General features: G+C 37.1%; 1 protein-coding gene across 8 annotated transcripts; it reads right to left on the bottom strand.

The window, feature by feature from the left end:
- Window positions 1-8,896: 8,896 nt before the first annotated feature.
- On the bottom strand, window positions 8,897-17,058 carry LOC113666928 (microfibril-associated glycoprotein 4). 8 transcript variants are annotated; one of them, XM_089204065.1, is made up of 9 exons: window positions 16,807-17,052; window positions 16,629-16,715; window positions 16,041-16,178; window positions 13,342-13,682; window positions 13,114-13,257; window positions 12,168-12,290; window positions 11,430-11,558; window positions 10,430-10,810; window positions 8,897-10,283 (listed from the first exon to the last, which is right to left on the bottom strand). In XM_089204065.1, the coding sequence occupies exons 4-9, from the start codon at window positions 13,664-13,666 to the stop codon at window positions 10,042-10,044; spliced, it is 1,344 nt and encodes a 447-aa protein (XP_089060191.1). In that variant the 5' UTR covers window positions 13,667-13,682; window positions 16,041-16,178; window positions 16,629-16,715; window positions 16,807-17,052; the 3' UTR covers window positions 8,897-10,041. The 8 variants fall into 8 exon arrangements, with proteins under 8 accessions (XP_089060191.1, XP_089060188.1, XP_089060196.1 ...); XM_089204062.1 differs by lacking the exon at window positions 16,041-16,178 and having other exon boundaries at window positions 16,807-17,058; XM_089204070.1 differs by lacking the exons at window positions 16,041-16,178; window positions 16,629-16,715; window positions 16,807-17,052 and adding exons at window positions 14,169-14,352; window positions 14,912-15,043.
- Between the last annotated feature and the right edge of the window lie 3,894 nt (window positions 17,059-20,952).

The following is a 20,952-nucleotide window of genomic DNA, read 5'->3' as shown; positions in this document are numbered from 1 at the left end:
TAAATATAGAAGATATCAATTGATCTAAATTGTAAAATATGAGCGTTATGGGAATATGAAAAGATCAAATTCCTTTTTACTTTTTTCTGAATAGCTTGCGATACATATTTTTTCTTTTGTATTCCCAACACTAAGATAACAATGCTTTTACTCTTATCAATTTCATCCCTATTTAATCGCCGAAATCAAACTAAGAAGCTTTGTCTTTCTACCACACAAAGATGTGTAAAATAACCTTTTTTTCAGTTATATATCAACAAAGTTGGAAAGACACAAAGCTAGTTCGTCCTTCAATTCTTCAAGTGCGCATTTATTGATAACGTCTCAGAAAGGTGAGTTTAAACTTACTTTACTTACGCCCTCTTTGGTTAGTCCTCAGGATATCGAAACGGAAGTCGTGGTGCAATTTTTTAAAACAAAACTAGTGAGCAGCACTCTGAGAACAGTAGTTGTAGAACTTCTTTATTCATACGGTTTTTAGCTAACTGAAACCGTGGCCCCAAATATTATTCTCACCCTGCCCAAAAAAAATTTTCAAATTTTTCACAGCTTCACCTTTTCCTTTTCGTATGTCCACCAAGCGTTTATGGTCATTGGCTCCCGAAAAGCCGCTAACTATGGCTTATAAATACAGGCGTTTAGTGTTATCTTGTAAAACTCCCTGAAGAAGTCTAGTTTAGTGTTAAAATTTTCTTTAAAAAATTTGGTTTGTCTTCAGGATATCGAAATGGAAGTCGTGGTGCAACTTTCCAACTCTTTAGAGCTCGCTTTCCCTTTTTTTTAATAACACTGGGTCTCATCTTTTGATTCTTGCCGCTTGTAATAGGCTTTCTCTCATTTGCTACCCACGCGTACTTCTATAGGAAACGCTTCTTGGTTTCACTTCTCCTCGAGTCTCTATAAAGAGGCTGGATACTGTCTCTTACTCATTTTAACTTCAACAAGGAATTCGTGGCTTCCTACCTTAAGCTCCCCAGTAACCGAAAATAAGATAAGAATGTAGCAGAATGAACGCGCATGTTCTGTTAAACTTTAAGTTAAAGACTGTGACATTTATTTTGTATCAATCGCAATCTTTACGAAAGACACTCCTTGTCTTATATTTTTTTACGAATATAGTAACGAAACTCTCAGACAGAGTGATTGCAAGGAAACAACTAAAAACATGCAGAACATGCTATTCGGAAATTAAATGTTTCGTTTTACACCTCTCTTGTAATTAAACTCTGTAACCAGCGTGTATTCCAGTTTTGTGTAAATAGAAAAGTTTACGCAAGAAGGTACGCTGATATTAAAAAAAGTGGTTTTAACAAGGCAAATGCCAGTTTTTCCAGTTCATATAATCCCAGATACCCTTTTAGATGAGAATACTTTGCAGTAAGTGAACTGAGTTAGGCATGATTAATATACAGAAATTGTAACATCCTTTACTGAACAATCTATTTTTTCATGTGCTCTTTTCGGTCTCTCGCTGACGCCGTATAACCAAACCATTCCAGTGGCTGACGTTATGGATTACTATTGCACATTTTTGCAGGCATTATTGCGATTATGTGGAAAATTGGTGTCATAGTTAAGCATAATTTAGCAAGGAATTGTCGGGTCTATGTGGTTTGTATACAGAGGGAAAGAGCTCTGCTATACATGGAAACATGGTAACCGGTAAAAAAAAAACAAGGAGAAATTGTTTTTCTTCCGGGGAAAACTCTAATTAAGAAATAATGGTGTAGCTAAGATGTAACCCAGTTGCAAATAACAGTTTTCCAAATAATACAATGGCCTAAAACCTGAGATCTACAGTCGCTATATTAACGACTGTATAAGCCACACTTCCTCTAACCATAACCGGTGTCAATTCGTTTCACAAGGCCCTGAACTATACCTGGAAAATTTCCGACCGACACTCCTTCGGCTTTTCTAGATATCAAAGCTTCTATCGAAAGCAACGGTCTATGCACTGGCCGAAAGATTCCTCTGGTTTTTTTACTGTATTCATCTTCGCACTCATCGCATGTCAAGAAAGTCATTCCTTACTCTGTTTCCTATACTTCGATGTTTATCTAAGGATGACTCTGGTTTTGCCATCTTCGCGCCACGAAGTGCACTCTAAACAAATGTTCAACCATGAGCTTTTAAATACTCGCGCGCACGACGCAAAACTATTTCTTTAATTCATAACGTTGAGGAATATCAAGTACCAAGTCGTTCATTCTGATCACTAATCCTTTCATCTTTACCTCTGCCTATGTCATCTATGGCATAACTTACACTTACTGAAAATCTTTTCACATCGCCGAAACGGGAAGACGACAAGGCTACCGATTCCGCGAACACCTTCGTGACATAGAAAGGAATGACAAAGCAGTATCACCCCAATCGTTCCACTTCTCTCTCCACCATTCTCCTACAGTTTGAAAAGCCGCAAAAATCTAGAACAAACAATTATGTTTCAAATCGGCGCTCTTAAACCCAATCAACGAATCAAAGAACGCTTCTCATTTTACCGATTTATTCTTGTGTTTATTCCAGCCCCTTTTTTCCTTCTATCAAGTGAATCATTAATGCGTTTACCATTACCTTGATGTTCTGCGTCTTCGCCTTTCCAAATGGTTTTTAATCCCAAACGTTTTTGCGAGATAAGCGTAAGGTCTATGTTGCTCAATATCAACGAAACACGAAGATATCACATCTTGCCCTTCTCTTCCTCGACCTCTCAAAAAATTTTCTGAGACTCTCTCGTGGACTAACCCACGAGAATTTCTTTTGCAGAACTCTTGTACAAAAATTTAGCATATTGCTGTAATGCCCTCCAATAAGCGGAGTATACTGAAGTTTGTTTGCCAGCGTCGCAACACTAGTTTTCAAATCAAATCAAAGAACAACGAAAGTTACAGTTATCAAAGATCGATACTTTATGCAATGTGCTGGAGTTTGTTTTCTTTTTTAATCTCCCCCCCCCCCTTCAAACCTTGTTCACAGTCCCTTTCACCCCTAACTTTGGTTAATAAAAGTTAGGAAAATCTGTGCCACATTAAGTTAGGATTGAAACCCTAGAGTTGATTCCCTCATCAGAATGAGTTTCTTCTACTCTGCCATACACATATGCCTTGATATCACTGCAACATAACGGCTCTACTGCCTCATTAGTGCAAAGGATAATCATTGAATATTTTTGCCCATTGACCAAGCAGTTATCAATGGATCGTGTAATTTACATTCTCATATCAAAACTGAAAAATCTTGCTCAATCCATAATTTTCATACCTTTAATCTCCATACTCATTAAACTTCACCCTGTATCAGTATAGGAATTAATTATTGCCCTTTTTTTTGGTGTGCAAGTCGTAAGGGTCACCCTGATAATGAGTGCTGCTGACTGAGAAGTTAGAACATCCCTGATTTTATCACCATAGTTACTATGAAGAAAATATAAAACTTAAAAGCGATTATATATAAAGAAAACTCAAGTTTGATGTGTGTGAGTTGTTTTGATCAAGTAACTTCTATGAATCCAAGCAATCATTTTAGTGAATCTGTAATTAATGTTTGCAACTAAGGTAGTCGTTGAAATTTGCGCCTTGCGTTCATATTTTTGTGACCGCCCCCCGAAAAATGACTCTTTGGCTGAGAGTAAAAGAATGACCCCGTATTGACTATCATCGATGAAATAATAATGATAGTCATTTCCGCGGCATTTCTTTAGGATGGCAATTTGTTCGTGAAGATTGATCTAAGTATGTCCAAAACTACGGATCGATACAAGTCGTTTAATATATTCACGAGTCGTACGACTCGTAAGAGTCGTCTAATGTATTCATGAGTCGTACGACCCGTGCCTCTCACTAGGGAGACTGACAGTTTTTCACCTCACACTATCGAGCCCTGATTGTGGTGCGTCGATTCGTACGAGTGGTACGATTCGTCGACCATGAATATTCATTACGGAAACCATGGAAACGAAACGAGTCGTAATGCTTTGCTGTCTATCCATGAATGTCCTTAGGGAGACTTTTTCACCAAAAAACCACCGCGCGAAGTGCACAAACGAGAACATCCTCGCACTACTAAAAGTGCCACGCAAAATGCACAAATAACGAGAGTATTCTTCGTTCTATAAGCACCTTGTGAAGTACATAAACAACAACAGTCCCTATTTAACAGGAGTCCATATTTAAAACACAGTCAACAAGACATATACTACTCTACGATCATTAAACCTATAATGCTTTACGGCAACATGAGTTGAACTTCTTGCAATAAAGGAAATCTTTTGAAAGTCCACGTCTTCAAAAACGTTAGAATAATTCTTGATGCTAAAAGAACAACACCTTTTGTCGCTTTATTTAACTCCCTAAAGTGGATTCCCTTTTATGCTGAATCGTACGTAATCGATGCACTTTAACCTACAAAAGGCTGAGTAGCATATATAAATTATTTACATTACATTATTTACATTATTTACATTAATTAAATATATAAATTATTTACCAATCAGAAACTCTGACACATAATAGATCAACTCGTTTCTGTAATCTTAACTTAAGTTGCCCTCGATATAAGAGAAGTAAGGAAAGTGGTCGAGCGTTTGTTGTGAGAGCAACAAAGGAATGGAAAAAGCTAAGTGCGGACCTCAAACGGAGTACTGATGTCAAAAACTTTAAGCGTTCCCTTTTTTAAAGTAATTTTAAATAATCAAACTCTTACGCAATTATTCATGTGAATATTAAAATCTGTATATCACCACATTTTATAATCTTATTTTGCGATGTACAAAGGCTTGTGTACTATTTTAATTACTATTAATATTGCTGCAACTATTGTAATTAGTTTGCTTGTTTGTTTTTTTTAGGGCCATTAGGTTATCAGTTTTATTACTTTCAAATGTTATCCTCATTCAATAAGGTCTTACCTACCTACCTACCTACCTACCAACAGTAATCATTGATGTACTGAAAAGCAACGCGCGAAGTGCACGAAAAACATTAGTATCCTTCGTTCTAAAAGCACCGCGTAAAGTGCACAAAAAACAAAGTATTCCTCATTCTAAAAGCACTCCACGAAGTACACAAAAAACAAAGTTCCCGCGTTCTAAAAGCACCGTGCGAAGAGCACAAAAAACAAATTATTCCTCGTTCTAAAAGTACCGTGCGAAGTGCACAAAAAACAATATATTTCTCGTTCTAAAAGCACCGTGCGAAGTGAAAATATAACAAGAGAAATGTTTGCGAAGCGCACAACATACAAAGTATTCCTCGTTCTAAAAGCACCGTGCGAAGTGCATAAAAAACAAAGTATTCCTCGTTCTAAAAGCACCGCGCAAGTGCCTAAAAAAGTATTCCTCGTTCTAAAAGCAACGCGTAAAGTGTACATAAAGCAAAGTATTCCTCGTTCTAAAAGCACCGCGTGAGGTACACAGATGACAAGAGAAATCTTAGCTCTAATGAAAGGCAACGCGCAAAGTGCACAAACAACAAAAGTATTCCTTGTTCTAAAAGCAACGTGTAAGGTGCAGAAACACCAAACTATTCCTCTTTGTTCCCAAGAAAAGCCCTGCTCGCAGTGCACAAACAATCACTGCATTTTTCGTCGTAGCAAAAAGCACTGCGCAAAATGGATCAGATAATTTCCATTAGGAATGGTGTTTTCGAAGCCCCTTGGGCTAGAGGGTCGGCGGGAGATGAAATTATTTTCTTGCTGACTCTCATTGGCGGTATTCATAAATAATTTTATTGTAAAAGAAAATTTGTCACCTATAATTTGCTATAGATTGCAACTTCTACGGAACTTTGTGCAAGGAAAATTGGAGAGACATTTCTATTATTATCAAATAACAACCAAAAGTAATGTGAATACAATGCAATGTCAATGAGCGGACAAATCCGATGCAAGTGTCGGAACACCGAATACATACATCGTTTTAACGATGATTAGGGAAGAAAAAAAGGGGGGTTATAATTTTTTCCCAAGAATGCCCTTAATGAGATCCAGCCAATTTTGTGTTGGTGTGAAAGATTAAAATAGGCGACGACACTTGAATCGCGGTGTCCTCGATGCTGATCAAAAACTTGTTCTTTAAAATGTTGTCGTACATGTGTCGCATTCCTTCGAACGGATAATATCCGTAATGGTCGAATACCTTACAACTTTTACATCGATTTGACATTCGACTGCCAAGGTAAGTTCCAAATTCGCTGTCATAAACCACAACAACGTTTGACTTTCCGTCCAAAATCAAAGACTTGGCAGAAACCTGATAAACCTGTTAAGTGATGAAGTGAAGTGGAGTGAAGTGGCTAGTTAGCTCAGTTGGTAGAGCGCTGCACCGGTATCGCAGAGGTCATGGGTTCAAATCCCGTACAGGCATTAATTTTTTTCAGGCCTTACTTTCACTACTGCTCAAGTAGTGTTCATTACTGCAAAGATCGCTTTTATACTCATGTTTTTATCCGCAGTTCAAATATATGACTTTCATATATTCACAGTTGTTAATTGATCACTTCACGGTTTTATTTGGAACCAACGTAATGACCAGCTCCCAGTTGGCTTGCTAGCTTAGAATGAGCTTAACTCTTTGTTTACAAGACTTCTACGCCTTTATCTATCGTTTTTATTTGCCTTTCATTGATTTTTTTAATAACCACCCCACAAACTATTCATAAGTGTCGAAATACACTTGTTACGTTTATCTCCACTGCCAATTATAAAGTAACAAATATATATGGAAAAAGACACAAAAGCTATCGACCACTGACCCTTTGGGACTATTTTATATCTGAATCTCGCTTTTCAGTCATGAAATATCGAGTTGTAATTATCACCACTTTTAAAAGTTGTTAAAAAAAAAACCGCACTTTCCGTACTTACGCTTTACGAAGACAATTCACGTTATTTTCATAATACATACCAGCTGAATTTGTTTAACATGAAATGCCTTCATATTTCATAAATATTTTAAAAAGGACATACATTGGTCGTACATCCTCTCTTCGCTCTATCATGCGTCTGCAATTATTGAATCACGAAAAGTAAAGTAACTATTCGTGGTCGTATTCTTTCAACCTTGGGAACCCGCCGAGAACCGGCTTTCTTTTTCTGAAAAATTTTTCTCCGCTTTTTGTTTTACCTCATAATGTTCTTCTAAAACTTCCCCGAGAAAACTGATCCTAAAAATTTGGAAATCCGCCATTGTTTATATCTCAGAAATTTGCGTGGATTTGTTAGCGTTGCTTTACATGACACTTCATCTTTATCAGCGATAACCTTACTGACAATAGTATTCGATCAATGAGCGCGCGGTAAATTACGTTGAAGTGATATTCTCCCACAAGAAGTGAGCGATGCAAATATTAGAGCCTCCTAGCCCTTTTTTCTGGAATTTCGTCAATTTTTTTTGACCTTTGGGAATAATTCTGGCATTAGTTATTATAGCCGCAAACGTTAATCACTCGTATTTAAAACTTTACTAGAACAAACTTGACACATTGTTGAATACGGTAACTGAAAATGACAAAATTACAAACACGCAAATGAGCATAAAATAACTTACATCATATGAGTGAAAGTACTGGAAAACGACAAAGCGAAATAAACAAGGACACTTACAAGACGAATGTGACCAAACCAAAGACGAAAACATGAAACCCAGAGCTAGATATGTAACGATGATTTTCACAAACTAGACAACTAACCAAATAAATTACGCGCGAACAATATATATACGATATGCAAATAAATATAACAGGTACAAAACTGGTAACTGACAAAGGACACTAATGAAGACGAGAAAATAAACACCTAACACGAAACTATGAAACACCAACACTAACAAAAAATGATAATACAAATTCTTGCGCCTACAGTTATCACTCAGAAGTCTTCAATCATTTTGTAAACTGGAAATCTTAAAAAATGCAAGTTAGAAGGGTCAATATTTGTACGGAACTGAGTAAATTTCGCTTCCGAATTGCATCTATGAATTACAGGATGAACAAACTCTCACACCTGAGAACTCATTAAGCAATAAAGCAATCAGAATCACATGGAAAAAAGCTAGATTTTATCAAAATGTTTTGCTTAATAGGGTGAAAGTCGTTTCTGCACGGAACTTGCGCAAGGTGAGAGAAAAGTTCCATTATATTCTATATAGCGATTTACTTTGAAGTGAAAGCAGCATGAGCTCAGTTAAAAAAAGAAAAACAATAATTATTTCCATTGTATTCTATATAGCGATTTACTATGAAGTGAAAGCAGCAGGGGCTCAGTAAAAAAAAAAACTAAATGTTTAGTTATCGGGGTCGGCTTTCATTGTGAAAGTTCCTTAAGGAATTTACCTTCTGTTAATCATAATTAAAGTTATATAGACCGCCATTGCGTGGGGGCAGGGGAATGACACTTAATCTAACGTCGAACTTCGTTTTGCTCGGAAAAGATCACAAAAATATACCTCCAGGGAGGCACTAGTCACAGTGACTTTAGGAGGCTGATTTCTAAGCCAATGCGCTCTGAAGACCCAGGATATCACTTCTGAAAGTTGTTGCGCTGCACGGTCATGCAATTGTTGCTCACTGTTTTCAAAATAGCTTTGCATCACATCGAAATTAAGAAACCATTAAACTCGTTTAAACACATCTTTTGCGTTATTCACTTTTATTCGCTTACTAAACTATTTTTCAAAGCAGGCATTTGTGGAGTTTTATTTCTCTCGTTATTAGACGGCTGGACAAGAGCCTCAATCCATTTCTGGTTTGATTTGTCCAAGTGAGTAAGGAAGTAGTAATATGCAGTCTAGAAGTCTAGATCTGTAGTACAAGAGACCAAACGGAAGGAAAACCAGTAACACTCTATTATCATAAGGATAAGATGAATAAGGATAAGATGATAAAAGCACAACAGGCTATTAAGAATGAAACTAACTTTTATGAAAATCATCGGTGACATTTTCAAATTTTAACATAAGCATAAGGTTTGACTTGAAAAACCCCACCACCGAATACGTTGGGAAATTGATGAATTAATCATCATAAAAAAAACAAATCAACACCGACTATTCTCTGTCCTGCTGTAAAGCATAGCAGAAGTGTACTCAAGAAAAAGTAGAGAAGCACCTGACTACGTGTTTTTTCGTGCTCTACCTTTCCCTTACAACGGCGAGAAGTCAAGACTCTGTTTGTCTTTATTTGTTAATTATTAAGTCTTGTGGTCGCAAAGTGAGTTCTTGCTAAGTTTTGGGTCTATCACGTCGCAATAATTCAGTACAGATAAGTTGAGCCGATATCTTACAAAGCCATGTATTAAATACGCAACACTAGCAAATTTATACCTAAACTATTGCGTAGGGCAAGGTAAGTGTAGTATTACTTATAGAACAGTACCCCTTTATATTTTTGACTTTCGTGACAATAAAATAGAATTAAAGTGCCTCACGCAAGGTAAGATAGATTTTTTTCTCCCTTTCGTGCGAATATCTGCCAGTCGTCAAAATAGAAAACCAAAATATTGTTATTCGATTCATTTCAGAGGTGTCTAAAACTTGAGCTTTTGATAGTGCAAAGTAAAAAACATCAGGTTGTAATGTAAGTATATTTAGGATGAAAAAAAATCCACCTGTGTTCGTTGAGAATATAGTTCACGTCTGCCTTATGACTTCCAGACCATGCATATTCGGTTCCGCGTCTTACATTCGGTGGTCGCAGAACAAAAATTGACGATGCGTAAACGTAAATTTATTTAATGCAGGTAAAATTGGTATTTGACGGAAAACAAAACATTTTACTTCCGATACACTTAAAATGGAAGACGTATTTTATTTCTAAGGGTACGAAACTACTCAATTTATTAAATAATTATATTCTTTGCAATTACTGCTGCCTGTTTCAGTGACGTCATAGTCCTACGTGAGTTGTTCTCAGCGTGTAACAAGGAGGAAAAGAGAAAAAAGCCTTTCTTTATCACCCTCACTTGCCCCCAGTCCCCCTTCCCACTAACCAAGGCTTGACAAGAGATGACAGAGGTGGGAAGCAATTAAATATCTGTCCTCGATTTCTATAAGTTGATGGGTCTCATCTTCATTTCAGCTCTTTTGGCTGAGTGATGTAGGAATCCGTGCCACCGAATGCTATCAACACCAGTGTACTTTCCATGATGGTAAACACCATTTAGGCTGCTTTGGTAGCAACCTCTATACCACCAAGCTCCTTTAAAGGTCACAGCACAATTGGAAGAGGAAACATCTTTTGTCATGAATGGATAACCATTATGGTAAGCCAGCGAGTCACTAGCGTTTCCTTAAAAAAAAAAATAAACACCGACGGTTTGTTCACAGCATTAGCCATTTTAGAGGTAGGGGCTTAGACATCAGGGTAGTGGATTAGAACTCAATTTTTCAAACGTGAAGTACAGGCATTTTGAAAGGATCGTAACGAAAACTTACCTGAGTAATTGTTAACGTTCAGCTGGTACTTTGTTGCGTCGTTGCCAACCGTAAAGACACTGTACTCGGCATAGGCTGTATTTCCCGACATGTCTTCCAAATCAACACGAAGCTTGTTATTACTGCTGTTAGTAAGGCGGTGTATTCTGTCCAGTCCAAGCCAAAACTCCCCATTCAAGCTACCAAAGCCAGTTTTGTAGTTAGTCCAGTTGAGATAGAAATCAACAGAGCCATCCAGTCTTTTCTGGAACACAGTCCACCCCCCACCAGCTGTTGTTTGGTCACAGAAAACATCGAAGGCACCCGAACCGTCCGGGTTGATAGAGTAGACGCCACTGCTTCGTTCGCCTGAATTATACTTATCAGCACAGTTTTTAGCATCTGTAAAATAAACAATAGGGTGGAAAATTGAAATGCGAGCGAGACTTTTCCAAATTGAGTTAGTGACGACTTCAAAATGCCGTGCGTGATCAAATGATATCCACGTGAAATAAAAGCAATAGGGGAAAAAAATCACACGTTTAAGGTTCTTGTGACCCAAAGAAAGTATTTAGAAGGTCAAGGAGGTACAACTCGGATTGTCGAACGTTATGGGAAACGTTTTTGATTTTCCTATGACAGTTCAAGAACAAGCTAGGATGAGATAAATTGGTTGGCATTTGATTCAAATAATTCCTTTTTTTTCTTTTTTCGCCCAAGTATGTATTTAATTTCTTACTTATATTATTTAGTAAACAGATTTGTCTTTCTGTCTATTACAACGACAAAAATACACTACACTGCAAACAGTAGCACCACTTTGTTGCGGCAGTTCGCTTTGATATTTGAAAATAAATAAAGCAGCCCGCTAATAATCTTAAAATGAATCTGAAGTATAATAGATTACACTGAGACTCTTAATCGTCACATCAACTCCCGATTTGGATACTTAGGGCTTTAAGATTGCTCAGAATAAAAATGAACACGACCGGGTTTGAGATGGGTTTTAAAGAAAGTTTACCTCGCTTTGCACATGTCGTTCCATTACCAGTAAATCCAGGCTTACAGGAGCAGCTATAAGAGCCAAGGGTGTTGTGGCAGTCGGCATTTATGTTACACACCCGAATAGAAGCACTACACTCGTCAATATCTGTTGGCAAATTTACCAATATGGAGATGAGATTTAAATGAGCGCTAGAATTTAAATGTGAATATGAAGGCGATTTTCGCAGCAATTATCTATTTTCATAGTCACGTCTTTATCCGCAGTTCAAATATATGACTTTCATAAAGTCACAGTCGTTAAAATAGAAATGTCCTTGGTGATAATACTAACCTCGAAATATTTGTTAAAAATTATCAACTTGAAATCGAAACAGCCTAATACCATAAATTCTCTTTCGGCTTACTTCATCTTTTTGCTGAGAATATTATTGAAATTTAACTCAATGGCGTGAAATCTTCAGACCCAAATGAATGAGGAAGGGGGGGGAGGCTAGAGTTTAATTTGCCACATACATGTATGAAAGTTATCTTCAATCTTCAGTTCGGTTCAATGAGATTTCAGACATGGCACTTGAGGATGATAAGGGCTTTTGGACCATAATAAATTACCATCTGCTTGAGGAGGTACACATTGTAAGGAGACGGTGATCGAGAAGCCAAAAATAGCATATACTGTGCCCCCCCTCCTCTCTCTCTTTACCGCAAGGGTTCTCGCGTTACACTGAAGTCTATATGAATTAACGTGTCTCCTCACCTCTACAAGTTTTTCCATCACCCAGGAATCCGGCTTTGCACGAACAACTGTATGAACCCAGAGTGTTCTTGCAATCAGCGTTAGCGTCACAAACAGGGATAGAGGCATTGCATTCGTCAGCATCTACAAATACAGGGATCATAACTTGTTTTATCAAAGTCAATAAATAAGTATGGAAAAAGACGGTTGTTTTCGTAGGTTTCACGCAAGCATTTTGTTATTGACGCAATTCATTGGATTCGAGATATTATGTCGTACAGTTCAAGAGCGACCCGCGTCTCCGCGGTTCTGAACTGCGCAACCGGCCAACAGAGTATTATTCGCCTGATGACTTCTTTCATTTAGTAGCATTCGTTTCAACTGCTATACGTCATTTGCGATTCACTATCATGTATCTTCCCCCTTTTTGTTTCTTCAAAGCCAAATCTTTAGATCTACTAAGAGTTTGACTCAAAAACGATATATTCTTTTAACAAGGCAAGGCAATGGTATAGCCCACTTGGGTACATTTATTTTGAAATGCAATCCATCGAATGTATCAATGTATCTATACGTAGTCGAAAGAAATCACAGAGGCTGTTTGACATTAATAGTACCAATGACTGTAAACATATGAAAACCATATATGTGAACTGCGGTTTAAGAAATAATTTTGAAGATTTCGCATTAATGAACACTACTTAAGGAGTAGTGAAATAAGGCCCGAAAAAAAAAATCAGGCCTGTACGGGATTCGCACCCATGACCTCTGCTATACCAGTGCAATACCCCAGTTGGCTTGTTAGCTCAGTTGGTAGAGCGTTGCTCCGGTGTCGCACAGGTCATGGATTCAAATCCCGTACAAACCTGTTTTTTTTTTTTAGGCCCTAATTTCACTGTTAAGTAGTGAAAGTAGTTTGAAGATCGCTTTCAAATTCATTGGCATCATTATTGATCAATAAAATTACCTTCGATCTTCATGTCACAGTGAAGTAGAACTGCTCTCTCAATGAGATTCACCCAGTAATAACCGCTGACCGCTTCTCCACCTTCACTGGCCTTGATTTCCTTGCACGAGTCTGCAGGAAGCTCTGGAATGGCACCGAGGATGACTGTAAATTGGAAGAGAGAAAGACTCTATTTTGTTTCCGTACTGGGTAACTGGTATCCTTTATTATTTTGATCCGAAGGCTTACCTCTATTCATGTCTCGTCTAAAGTAATATCTCTCAGAGTTGGGCACAAAATCTTCAGGCCTGGCTTCCTTTGTACGATTACTCAGCTCACACTTATCTTGGGTGAAGACATAGTTAAAGCTTTGGCATCTGATGTCATGATAACATTCCCGTAAACACTCATCGCCGAATGCAGCTCTGGTGATTGTTTTAAAGATGTGATTTTGTAACATCATCCCAAAGATGGAGTCTTCGCGAGTACCACGGTGGTACTGTGTAAATACTGAATGAAACAATACCAACAGGGAGAGGACAACTGGCAAATGAAAGAACCCTTGGACCACCATCGTGGTTTTTTCCTAACTGAAATGAAAATCGGAATTTAATGCTGCACGTATCTATACTTATGTAGCCATCCACAGAAAAACAGGGAGCATGTAATTATAGGGGCACGCGGGTTATAACACGATACGTGCAACGGGACATGTAGTTCATGAACAAAGCAGAGGGGCATGGTGAATTTTGTTTGGCTTTGTTCCAAGCAGTCTTACAAACGGGACCCCGTGAAACGTGCTATATAACACGCATGCAAAAAGACCTAATGCGCAAGCGTGTGTGTGCGATGTGGTACGATCTGGTGCGGGTCGATAAGACACGGCTGCTAAAATAGTACCAAAGTGCGTTTGTCAGGGGTTCTAAATTGCGTCAGGAAGCTCCATAAATGCAATTACTGAATAGCACCCCTGTGCAAGAGAGAATTATAGAGCACGACAGCTATATCTGAATCTCTGTGGGAGACACAGAGCGCTACCGTTTCAAAGCACACCCATAACACCGAAAGCCACTCACTCTGGAACGAAATAAAAATTTATTGTTCGTAAGCCCTGTTATTCGTCACTTGCAAGGTAAAAACACGAGCCGCAGCTAAGTTTGTCATTGATGCTCTTATTTCATTTTGACGTCTTCTTACTTTTCGCGCGAGTTCAGCGTGACTTTATTTGCTGGTTTTTTTTTCGTTCAAACACAGCCTGGACTGAAACAAAAGTTAAAAAGTTAAGTTAAAGTTAAGTTAAAACCTAATCACAAAAGGGAACATCTTTTTGTAAATCAATAAAAAAGCAAAAAAAAACAGGCGCTTGAGTTGGAGAATTAAGTTCTGAGTCTTCGAGGAGAAACTGTGGCTCATTTTGAGTCATTTTAACTTATATCCCTAACCTTCGTGTCTTACGATCTCCTCGAGACCATTTTCATATTTAGAGGTACATGTATTAACCACGATGATAAACCGAACGTTTTCGATCATATTTAAACTGATAATCTGTTGCCATATTTAAACTCGACTTCAAATATGATTTTACCATAGATTCAAATTATAAGTGGCTAATAATGATGATTTAAAGATCTTACTTTCCAAATACTTTTCTTTTGTTTTTGATCCAAATACAACTTTCCCACAAAATTACAACAAATATTTTTTTGCCAACTTGAAAATGCATTTCCTACGCTTGGCAGCGCTGAAGATTTCCATTAAGAATGGAACTGTTAGTTAAAATGTATCTCATCGAACAACTTCTCTTATGCTAGAGACTCACCTGAGCGAGTATCACAGAATTCCTTTCCTTTCAAGATCAATACAAAGACCTTCCGTTGGAAACGTAATGGTCGTTTAACCCCAGCCTTCGCTGAGATAAGAACCTTCTAAAGGCTGATACGTGCTAAAATGATGCAGCATGGCAACACGATACCCTATTTTAAAACCTCCCTTAAAATGCCACCCGAAGATTTACTTTGTAAATTAATCTGAGTTGAATATCTGTTTTGGCGGGGAGTCAAAACATTATATCCTTGTCATAACGTAAAAAAAGAAATTAAATTTTTAATATTCCTATAAAAATCTCAGAATTCGTTCGCCTCTAAAAACTCGTTCCTTTCCATCTTCCATGAAAACACAGTTCATATCATAAAGGAGCTAGTATAAGGAGAAAGTCAAACTGGGTGCGCGTGAAATGTATCTAAGACAGGTTATGACGTCAGCGAATGATGTTTTGAGGCTATTTGTTTGAAGATTTGAGTAAACAACGGTGCTGTTAATTCTGGGTCTCCAATGAGAATTAAAAGTAAGAAAGATATCGTTTCATCCAGAATTACACCCTGTAACTGTGGTGTTTTTGGGACCCTGGCCGCCCTGTTATGTTAAGAATCATTTGTATATATTGAGTGGATACGATTATACAAATGAAGAATACTCCTTAATTGCAATTAAACACAACAGTTTACGACTTTTAATGTTAAAGAAAGTGTTTCTCTTTCCAGAAACAATTTTTCCTACCACTTGGCTAGAAAATGCATTTTGTAGCCAATTCAGCATCGAAATTCAAAAATTGAAAATTTAAACATACGTTTTGAACAGGGAAAATTGCTTGTATGTTTGTGTCATTAATTATTCAGCGCTTTTAGCCAGTGGTTTTTTATCATTATTACCTATTTTGAAAATCTGAAGTTTACAGAGAGGTTAAGAGGAAAAGACAAAAGTTGATGATTGTTCAGGTCTACAGGATATTCACGAGGGTGAACTTATAGGGAAAGTTCGGTTTGCCGAGGAATTGTTGCAAGCATGTTAGTTTATGAATAACTTTATATTCCTTTAATAAAGGAACAGGATAATTGTCTGGAACAGTACTGTAAAATTTTGGTGGAAGAATAATCTATCATAAACCATACCTTCTCCTTATCCTCTGTTTTGCGCGCAAATTTCGCACCTTTGAGATTAAGAGAGTGTCTCTGTAAGAGCGGTCTGGTCGATTTTGCTTGAGACACGGATTTCGCTCGTTTCTCGTGTGTTGTAAGACATTCATGTACCTATGCTAAAACCACAATCAGTTTGATCGGATCTCTTTATTTTTCAGAGTTTTACGGAAATTAAATTTCACTCGAGCGAAGGCTTGTCGTGACACTTTTCAAGACTTTAATTTCATACAACTTTAGGGGACAATTTACAAAAAACTACGGAACTCAGCAAAAAACAAATACCACAGCCATGTACATTAACTCTATCTTATCTATCGAGGCGACTTTCGTAAACATCACGTGTCAATCAAGGAAACAGGAAGACTTAAATGACACCTTATCGGTTCGCCTAAATCAGACACGCCAAAACCGATCAAATTCAAGGTAAATTTTTGAAAAAGTGAGGCGTTCTTAACTGATCCAACTAACATAGCTAGGAAGTAGGTGCCATAGAAAAGATAACTACAGAAAAAAACTTTGCGGCCCGACCTTTACGAGAACTTTATAACTCCGTGAACTTACCTAATTTTCGGCAATCTCCAAGTTTGGCCGCCATTTTGAGGGACTTGTCAACATGAAGCGTAACCGATATGAATCAAGCAGGTAAATCTAAAACCGTCAGAAATATATAAGAAAGCAATTCAAATGAACTTTACTTTCAATTCAAGCGGCAAAATTTGAAATTGTTCGTTAAACTTACAATCCTCATGCGACCATTTCTTTCAAAAATTCAAACACTACAACTAGTGTTCGAATTCCCCTCGCCGATTCCACCGCAAGAAATAACCTGTGCCACCCAAGCTTCGACTCGAACATGAAGTACGAATCAAGTAACATAACTGCTTCATCTTCGCGGCAATATCACGCTGGTATTTTGATTTTCCGATCGACAAGAACGGTGATCAGGAATCGATCGGTTTGTTTACCTGCTAAACGTGACCGCTGACCAGCCGCTAAGTGAAAACAGCATAGCGCGGGGTGGGGTGGTTGGCGGGCTTATCGTCATAAGATATTCGAATGCATGCTCAAAAAGCTCTAGGACTATCAGTCTAAACAGTGAAGGCATGCTTTGTGGTACAGACAACTTTTATTCTCATAACTTTCTCCTCTAAATTGGAACTGGTATTAATTAATAGAGTTATCAATATATTTTTAACCGGGTACCCGTATAACTTTTTTGCTGATTACTATGCAACAAGAATGTGACTTGGGTGGTGCAGGTAATAGCACAGCCAATGTGGTCCCTATGGAATTTGCAAGGGATGGTTATCAAGTTCCTCTGTTGGTAACCGTTATGTAACTGATTATTTGACTTTAAATGGTGACAGCATTCTCTGCCTCTAGACATTTGGCAAGTTATTTAGCGGCACCTTTTTTTGTGTCTAACGGATTAATTACCTGTAAATGTCTCGTGGGCTGCCTTTTTATCGAGAGCAGCACTGCCGGCTGAAGTATGTTTCTTATGGTGCTGCAAGTACTGATGGGTGCGGCTCCTGTCCCTGCGTTCCTAGTTTAGATGAATTTTGATAATATGGCTTTAAATTCTCTTTTCCAGAATATATCGGCACTCAAAACTTGTATTGCTGAACTGAATTGGACTAATTCTCCAAATACATGTCAGAGCTATTTTGGTGTCAATTTGTCAGTCTCACTGCCAACTTGGAAGAAAAATAAGTGAGAAACTTCTGGGATGAGGTGGTTTGTAACACACTGAGGAACCTCTCTGGGAACAAGTTTCTTTTGGAGGGGTTAAGCTGTGCCTGAATCTTACAGGCTAAAAGGAAAATGAAGGAGTACTGCAAATGAGTCTCTGAGTCATGAGGTTTTAGGAAATTGTTGGTGATTGCAATATAGTGGACTATTCCAATAACATGATTTGCAATTCAGGTGACATTTTTAAAGAAAACATGACAATTTTTATTTACCCTACATGTTTACCTTACATGTCTCAAGCAGGAGATCCTCAGATATGAAGCTTTTCCACGGTAGATCTACAAGTTATATTTCCCACTGCATGCATAATGTTGTAAATAGTTTATAAATAATATTGGAATTGTAATATAGCATGTTTTATTTTATTTTAGCTTATTCTCTTGAAGATATTAGCTCTACAGTTACACTGTGAATTTCAAGCATAAATAAAGTATATGTATGTATGTATGTTTAAAATAATTTATGCTGGCTGTTCAGATTCACACAAGCTTATGATAAGTTTAACATTCTGAGTTTTAGCTCACCACTTTAGATCCTCAGACTTCTACTAGCCAAGATGAAGATGAGTTTTAAATCTTTAGCTCTCATGAATGACCAAGACAGAATTTCTCCTCAAAATATCAAAACAATATCAAGCAGACAAGTAGTGAAAATAAAGGAAAATATCAATTTGGAACTTATTAGTCCATGCTATCAAAAGAATTGTACAGTAGACAGTAAAGAGAACTGCTAATGAGATCTTGGGAGTGAAAGAGTTAAATAGCATTGCCATAAGAATGCACTGCTTTGTTTTGTGATGCAATTGATGGGGATGATATTGTAAATCAAAGTTCCTTTGTACTGTCCCTCTGGTCAGTAGGATCTTGGATAGCTTAGAAAATACTATCAGCCAGAAGAACAGGTTGTGGACAAACTCAGCTAAGCTTAAGTATATTCACAGATTTGGTAATATAAGAGTTCCACAAATTCCTATTAGACTAACAATTTCTTAGAATCACCCTAAAAGAAAATTTTAATTCTCTCCTGTCTCAACCCTCTACACACTTGCCTTATCATGCATATCCAACATATGTTCTCTTGACATACTCTAATGTGCAGACAATGAAAATTTGTGTAACAATTAAGAGCTTCTTTGGTAATGTGTGCTTCAGGGGTACTATTGTAAAGAGAAACTAGATGCTAGTCACTCTTAGGGGTCAAAGGGTTAACTCTACAGGCTGGAGAAACAGCTTAGTACTTAGGAGCAAGGCTGTGCATTTACCCTTTGATAGATAGGAATTGCGCACATTTTTCTTTCGTCTTCCATTACAATTAAAAGAAGCTCTTGATTGTTAAACACATTCTTCTTGCCTTAAGAAATGTATGGAGAACAGTGAGAGAATATGTATACTGGTACTAAGATGAAAGGGGTTAAGTAATGTTTGGTCTTGTCAACATTATTTTCAATCATAAGAAAACATCATGGTGATACTGTTCCTTTCAAAGAATATCTGTCCAGGCTTAAGCAGAATACATGTCAGATTTCAGTACAACTGGCTGAGGTGTTAAAGTTTACAAAGCCTTTTAGATTCAAGTCATTTTAAAGATTGTTATGGATGATACCCATAAAGATGAGTTTCTAGAAATTTCTTGAATACCTGGTCATGCTGACATGCATGCTATGGAACTTTCTAGAAATATTCAACTAGGTCATATAAATCATGATGTAATACTACCAAAATAGTTGTGTTGAAAGCTTTGAGAATGTTCTAGAATACTTTGTAAATGTATATAAGGATTAAGTCATGTACTAGTTGTAGATTTTGTGATTGTCAACTGCTTGGAAAGCCATACTGACAGAGAGTTACTGTGCAAGATTGTTCATTCAAGAAACTTTGGAGAAAACTGTGAGTTTCTGTTAGTGGTGAGCTGGGATAGAGACTGTAGAGTGCTTAAACAAGTTTATTAACCCTTTAACTCCCAGATCAAATTTGTAATTCTCCCTACTGTCAACCATACAATTCTTATAATGTTAGTTCAAAGAATTTAACATTGTATAAACTTATTATCCCCAAACTGATATTTTCATCACTTATTTGGTTGATACTCAATTGATATTGTCCGGAGAAACTCTGTCTTGGTCACTCATGGGAGTTAAAGGGTTAAGGATAATTACTGTACAGCTTTAGGAATTGCTGCTTAGTTAAAATATTACAAGTTGGTTTGAAGTAGTTGGGTTTGAATGAGTATTGTGTTCTTTCTGCCAGATAAATTATACTGTAACAAGATGTTTAATTTTTAGTAGTAAAGAGATCTTCAAAAAAAGAAAGTACAAATCAAAGTTATGTGATACCTTTTTGAGCCAAAGCTCATTTTAAAATACAAAATATAAAAACTTTCTCATCATACAATTGTATTTTCTGAGCTAACAAGGATCATATTGATCTTAGTAACAAGACCACAGAGCATGAAAGTATTCCTGAAAAGTTATTCCAATGAAGAGGTAAACAAGAGGCAGATGTAGAAAAGTATCCCATTAATCAAACTGTAAATGAAAGTAAGCTAAGGCCAGGTAGAATAAAAGGTATCCTAGCAAACGGTTTATACATGATGCATGATTAAGGCCAAAATAAAAATGTAAAGCATGAATTTCATAGAAAAGCAAGTGTAATTAATTAATGCATTTATGAACCAGCATAAGGTGTCATCTGCCTCCTGAAATATACATGACTTGGAAACCTTTTCTGTCATTTCCACAAGATTCCCTGAAAACTTTTACAGAAGAAAAGAGATTTGAAGATTTTTCTCTTACGTGTGTAAAACCCAAAGTTTCCTTATACTTGTGCAAGAAAGAGGATCAGGACCACCCCTCCCCCCCTTTTAAGATTCTATTGACCAAGGCCCAGTTGTTCAAAGGCTAGTTCTTAGGTTAAGTTTAAAGTTTAACATGGGTTTCTATATTCCTTTGTTCAGAAGCCTTTTTGGAATAATTTTCTCTATCCTATTTAGAACATCCAGTTAATCACATTCTAGTCAGAAATAATGACACTTAATTTTTTATCTAAAGCTTTGAGATCTAAAATCAGATTTCATAATGGTCCCAAGTTGACATAGAGGAATAAGATCACAACAGAGTATCAAAATTTTTTTGTAA

This window comes from Pocillopora damicornis, chromosome 1, assembly GCF_964200805.1.
Source record: "Pocillopora damicornis chromosome 1, jaPocDami1.2, whole genome shotgun sequence".
Lineage (NCBI taxonomy): Eukaryota > Metazoa > Cnidaria > Anthozoa > Scleractinia > Pocilloporidae > Pocillopora > Pocillopora damicornis.
Note: the sequence above shows the minus strand (reverse complement) of the source record. Positions and strands in the feature narration are given on the sequence as shown.

What these genes read in the sequence shown, in the direction of transcription:
- LOC113666928 (XM_089204062.1), bottom strand. Translation starts at nt 13,666, where the DNA reads ATGGTGGTCCAAGGGTTCTTTCATTTGCCAGTTGTCCTCTCCCTGTTG. An exon ending in TGATGGAAAAACTTGTAGAG is followed by an intron (nt 11,559 to 12,167) that starts GTGAGGAGACAC and finishes ATTTGCCAACAG; the next exon opens with ATATTGACGAGTGTAGTGCT. An exon ending in GAACGTTAACAATTACTCAG is followed by an intron (nt 10,284 to 10,429) that starts GTAAGTTTTCGT and finishes TTTTTTTTTAAG; the next exon opens with GAAACGCTAGTGACTCGCTG.